This window comes from Eptesicus fuscus, chromosome 1 (assembly GCF_027574615.1).
Source record: "Eptesicus fuscus isolate TK198812 chromosome 1, DD_ASM_mEF_20220401, whole genome shotgun sequence".
Lineage (NCBI taxonomy): Eukaryota > Metazoa > Chordata > Mammalia > Chiroptera > Vespertilionidae > Eptesicus > Eptesicus fuscus.
Genome location: NC_072473.1, coordinates 132,201,303 through 132,207,387, shown reverse-complemented (window position 1 = coordinate 132,207,387; position 6,085 = coordinate 132,201,303). Strand labels below are relative to the sequence as shown.

The following is a 6,085-nucleotide window of genomic DNA, read 5'->3' as shown; positions in this document are numbered from 1 at the left end:
GACGGGCACAGGAGCCAATCAGAAGCCAGAACGGTCGTGCGTCCCGCTCCCCGTCGACGGCGGCCTCGGCGGGCGGGGCTCGGGCCGCTAGCAAGTTGAGTGGAGCCGCGGCTGACGTGCGTCAACAAAGGTCACGTGAGGCGAGCGGGCCCACGCGATTGGCGGTCCTGGCCGGGCAAGGAGGGGGGGGTCACGACGGCGGCGTGGGGTTCGCTGTGTGACACAATTACAACAACTTTGTGCTGGTGCCGGGGAAGTTTGTGTCTCCAACAAATCCCTCCTGTGCCCCCAGCCCCGTGCGCTCCGGCCGCTCCCGCCGTCCTCGCCCGTGGCTGCCCCTCGCCCGCTCCCGCGATGTGACCCCACAGCCGAGCCGCCGCTGCTGCCGCCGACCCGGGGGCTCCGCAGCCCCTGCCGCCGCCGCCTTCACCGCCGCCGCGTTGGGATTTCTCGTCGCTGCCGCCCGCGGCGGAGGAGGAGGCGGCGATAAAGTTGGTGTGCCGGTCCCGCGCGGAGATTGGGGGCGTCGTTGCGGGCCCCGGCCCGGGGGGGTGTCGGCGTTGGAGTTGGGAATTCGCCGCGTTTCCATGAAATCCTGCGGAGTGTCGCTCGCTACCGCCGCCGCCGCCGCCGCCGCCGCTTTCGGTGATGAGGAAAAGAAAATGGCGGCGGGAAAAGCGAGCGGCGAGAGCGAGGAGGCGTCCCCCAGCCTGACAGCCGAGGAGAGGGAGGCGCTCGGCGGACTGGACAGGTACGGGCCGCGGTCAGCCGCCGGGTCGGCCCCGGACGGGCCGGCGCCGCTCTCCGGGGCGGCCGGAGCGCGGCTCGCCTCTGGCGGCGGCGGGGCGGGCACCTCGGCTGGGCGCTTTCCGTGCGGTGGCCGCCGGCGGGGCCTCGGGCTCGGGCCGGGGCGGGTCGCTGGCTCTCCCGGAGCTCTTAACGAGCCGCGTGTGTCTCTCCCGCAGCCGCCTGTTCGGGTTCGTGAGGTTTCATGAAGATGGCGCCAGGACGAAGGCCCTGCTGGGCAAGGTAAGGCAGCCGCGGGCCGGAGCGCGGACCCGCTCTCGGGGGCCGGCGCCCCGCTCGCCCCGCTCGCCCCGGGGCCGGGCCGGGCCGGCGCTCATTGTGCGGCGAGCGAGGGCCGAGGGGCTTCCGGGCAACTATTTCCTGCCTCCGCTCCCCGGATACCTCGCCGGCTCCCCGGCGAAATCGCCCTCCGCTTGGAGCTGGAGGAGCGGAGATCGTAGCGCTTCGGGGCCGAGCCGGAGTGGGTCGGCAGAACTGCCGCTCCTCCAGCTTTTGCGGGGCTCAGCCCGCCGGTCCCCGAGGGGTCCGCTAGGGTCCAGGGATCGTGAATGCGTGCCCGTTCCCCCCCGATTTCCCACTCCCTCGCCTCCCTGGTGTTTACTCCTTCCCTGCAGGTGGGCTGTTTCGGGGTATCCGCCGGCCAGCAGGGGCTCTGGGCTTGCTGGTCGCCCCGCTTCCAGAAGGGGGAAGTTGCACGTAGTTCGGGGCGGCGAGGAGTTCGCACGGGGCGGCTGACATGCATCTCGATTGCTCTGTGTTCTACCTGAAGTTAGGTGACTTGTTTACTTTTTGGCCCTTTCTGCTCTCGGAATCCTGCAGTTCTCCCTGAACGTGTTTTCTTCCCGGAACCTGGTTTCCTGCGTGTCTGACAGGGGAGGTCGGAGGAGGGGGGGGCGGGGGAGTTCGGGGTGCAGCTTCTGTTTATTTGTGTGCAAAGTTGTTGGCACTGTCATTTAGTTAAGTAATGGCTGCTCCTATCGGCCCAAGATGGCGGGACAGGGTGGGAGGAGAAAGTGAAGGGGGGGGGGGTGGTTTAGGGGAGGGAGGCGAGGTAAACATGGAAATAAATAGTAGCGATGAATAGGCCTCTCCTTCGGAGTGTGTAGCCCGGTGATCTTCCATACAAACGATCCAAGGTGATTTGCATGTAGAATTCTTGCGCCTTTCTCAAGCTTGGAGGCAACATGCATAAGCCTGGGAAATGCTTATCAACCTGTGGCACATTTCGTTAACCTTCCCTAAGCTGCCGAACAAAGGCTGTGGAGCCCGCATCTGCCCGCATCTGCCCGCATCAGTTTGCCTCTCCTGAGCAAAACCTGATGGAAATGATATCTGTGGTCTTTCTTCTTAATCGGGACCGTGAAACTTGGGAGCGTGTGAGAGAGGGCTTGCCATTAAACATTTCGTTTCCCAGCTGAAACCCGTGCCTTTGCATTTGACACTTAGCTTTATTGTTGCAATGGACAAGAAAGTTGGAAATGGCCAAAGCCCAGCGTTTTATTCTTGAGGGTTTTTTTAAAAAAAATGTTATTTAGTTGTCCGGAATTTTTGTCTGTAGTTTGGTTCAGGAGAGTCACTGATTGCTTTGATCTGTAATTATGCTTTTGTTTTTGTTTCGAAGTAACTACATATAAAGGGTTTCAGTCACAGTGATCGGAAAGCTAAACAGAAATAATCCTTTTCAGTAAGTCCAGTTCCTTTGACCCATACAGATAACTTGAATTAAACTGGCTGTGTAGGTATTAATTGGCTTCATTATCGCTGGAAAAATGAATACTGACTAGCTCTGAAATGATTTTAAGCATCAGTGATTTAAGCCTTGGAAAATTTTTTTCAATCTGAGTATTTAAAATATTTTATTTAAAAATACTTGGCTAACTGTCGAAGTTGTCACTCCAAAAGATTAAACAGAGTAATTTAAATTTAAGGAGCATTGTTTTATTTTGGAGTGAATAATGCCGGTCTGATAGAGGGTTGCAATAATTGTTTGCAAAGGTAATTCATTTGGAAAAGTTTGGCCAAATCGGTTGCTTTTGGTTACAGTAATGAAGAAATAAATGGATCTGATGTTTTATGTGGCTGATGTGTAAAATGCTAGTTGAAGATTGCGTGTCTCAGAATGCTCACATTTAGATGGATGGTGCGTTACATTGGATTTCAGATTGTAATACTGAACCTTGAAGTTATTATGCACTATTGAATTTAAGTTTTAAAGAACTGAACATTTTCTAATATTTTTTTGTGAATGTGTGTGTTACTTCCTTGGTGTTCGAATACAGTGACATCTTAAAAATGAGAAACTTGCAAAGCTTCATTATCTTTTGGGGAAGAACGAAGGCTTCATAAAATACTGGGTAATTTGACGAACTACTAGGTATTTTGTTGAGCTAACGAAAAAAATATTCATTAGTTCAGACTCGGTGCTTGTGAGGTCCTACCTATTTTGGTCAAGATTCATTAGCCTTAGTATTAAAATAAAACATTCTAGAGTCTGTGCTTGCAGCTTCTCTGTGAGCTTGAATACACCAGTGAAATGTGTAATGTAAAGCTTGACATTATATAACCTTTGCAGCATGTGTTTGAGTTGGATTCTGAATAGACTGAATGAGCTGGAGTCCTATAGGAAGTGTTGAATTATTTAGTTTCGTCCATCTTTTGAACAGTCCTGAGAAACAGTTTTTTTGTTTTGTTTTTTTGTTTTGTTTTTGTGGCATGTTGAACTATGTTGGTTTCAGAATTTTTATTCTCTGGAAGTATTAAAAACAAGAGTTGGCTTTTCTTTGTCAGGGTAGGTTCAGGCTACTTAGCCGAGGTCAAATAATGGAATTGAATAACTCCCACAATTCTCTTTTTAGCTAGGATTTTTGTCATTACCTCCCTCCCCAGACAAATTTAGTCTGCACCTTGTATAACTGTTTTTTCTTTCTGACAGAAACTTAGCTATTACTACTTGTTTTAAAAAATTCTTATTCCTATGTATATTATTGGATCATCTTTCAAGTTTTTAAATTCAAATTTGTAGGTTTAAAAAAAAGATAATGCTTGACTTAAAAGCTTTGGAAAGTTTAAAACCTTTAATAAGTAAGTGTCTCTTATTTGCCCCTGAATTTGTGTGTTCCTTTTCTAGATGTGAGGATACTTTATCCAAACTGCTGATTTTTCTTAGTCTCTGAATATTTTGCAAGATTCGTTTATATTAAAGTCATTGATTGTAAGAATTTTTGTTTTTACATTTGCCATTTTATATATACTGCTTAGGGTTTTGGGTTAAAAAATAAGTTAGTAATACAGCATATTATTTTTGTACTAATATTTTAAAAGTATTTTTAAAAGATTATAAACAGTGAGTGGTTGCTTAATCAGAGTTCTTGAAATACAACATGATTCTGACCACTTTGCTCTTTAAACTAATGCTGACCATTAATCTTTTGGCAATATAGTAATTCAAGATTCAAATTCTTTTTTACATTACAGTGGAGTTACTCAAAAGTATTTAAGAATGGAAATATTTAACAAATTAACTATGATCATTTTTTAAGTATTATTTGAAAACTGGGTTTTCTGTTGGATAAGGGTTTGAGTTAAAGTATAATATCGAGTAATACATAGCATAAATATGGTAAGAGAATAAATATGGTAATAGTATAGAGCATATTTATGGCAATAATATGCTAAATGCCTGGGGAATATTTTTAAATGCCATTATGGCTTTATTTTACTATAATTAAAAATTTTTTAAATTTATTTTTCACTTACATTTGACAACACAATATTGTATTAGTTTCAGGTGTACAACATAGTGATTAGACATTAAAAATCTTATGAAGTGAGCACTTTGATAAGTCTATTATTCATCTGGCACCATATATAGTTATCAAATACTATTAACTTTATTCTTTATGCTGTAATTTACATCTCTGTGACTATTTTTATAACTGGCAATTTTTATTTCTTAACCCTTCACCGTTTTCACCCATCAGGGCTGGGGAATCTTATGTGTGTCAGGGAAGTATTGCTAAAATACATAGTTGTTCAGCCCTGGCTGGTTTGGCTCAGTGGATAGTGTCGGCCTGTAGACTGAAGGGTCCTGGCTTCGATTCCAGTCAGGGGCATGTACTTTGGTTGTGGGCACATCTCCAGTAGGGGGTGTGCAGGAGGCAGCTGATCGATGTCTCTGACTTTCTATCCCCCTCTCCCTTCCTCTCTTTAAAAAATCAATAAAAAATATATTTTATATAAATAAATAAAATACATAGCCCATTTTGAAGTTATTTTTATGTTTGCATGTAAATGATATGGGAAAATTATTAGGTCAGTTCTAGAGGTGGCTTTTAAAAAATTATAATATTTGGATTATTGATGTTTAAAATTATTCTTTATTATGTGTGTTTTTTTGATTACTGGTATTTAAAGGGATATATTTATTTCCAGTGCTAAAGAAAGTTAGTGTTTGGGTTATGAAAGTAACAACAGAATGTCATGCTTTGTGTTTGAAAGTTAGGTCTTTAATTTGATAAGTTTTATTTTTATTTTTTTTATTATTATTTTTTAAAATATATTTTATTGATTTTTTTACAGAGAGGAAGAGAGAGAGGGAAAGTTAGAAACATCGATCAGCTGCCTCTTGCACACCCCCTACTGGGGATGTGCCCGCAACCAAGGTACATGCCCTTGACTGGAATCGAACCTGGGACCCTTCAGTCCGCAGGCCGATGCTCTATCCACTGAGCCAAACCGGTTTCGGCTAAGTGGATGAGTTTTAAAAAGTATTTTCTAGTTTGGAAAGTTGTCTTCTAAGCAGTTATAATCATAGTTGTTTACCTGGACAGAGTCTCATGCAGTTAGTACACATTTGCTAAAATTTTGATACATCCCTGGTAATAAGAGATTACAGAAAATGTTTGCATATCTGGGCACACAAATTAGAGCTGCAGGAACGAATCTATATATAAAAGCCTAAGCGACCGGCCAGTCGGCCTGTAGGTATGATGTGCAATGACCACCAGGGGGCAGATGCTCAACACAGGAGCTGCCGAGCAACAGCAACTTTGCAGAGTGCCCTCTCATACTCCAGGACCCCCTGGGGGATGTCAGAGAGCTGGGGGGTGGGGGGGGATGTTGGAGAGCTGGTTTTGTCCCAATCCTTGCAGGCCAGGCCGAGGGACCCCACTCACTCCACAGACACCCTTTGAAGCCCTGGCAGGGGAGGAACTGGGGAGGTTGGCTCCAGGGTGTGTCCGGCCCCTCTCGTCCAGTCCTACCCCTCCCGCCACCTTCT

General features: G+C 46.4%; 1 protein-coding gene across 3 annotated transcripts in view; it reads left to right on the top strand.

Annotated features, from left to right (window-relative positions):
• Positions 1–227: 227 nt before the first annotated feature.
• Positions 228–6,085, top strand: part of KDM6A (lysine demethylase 6A) — a 156,919-nt gene continuing 151,061 nt past the window's right edge. For 2 of the 3 annotated variants that reach the window (XM_008153015.3, XM_008153012.3), the window contains exons 1-2: positions 523–751; positions 966–1,029. In XM_008153015.3, the coding sequence (XP_008151237.1) occupies positions 588–751; positions 966–1,029 (228 nt within the window). In that variant the 5' untranslated portion in view covers positions 523–587. Of the gene's footprint in view, positions 752–965; positions 1,030–6,085 lie in introns of all 3 variants that reach the window. The other variant, XM_054714329.1, reaches the window with a different exon arrangement.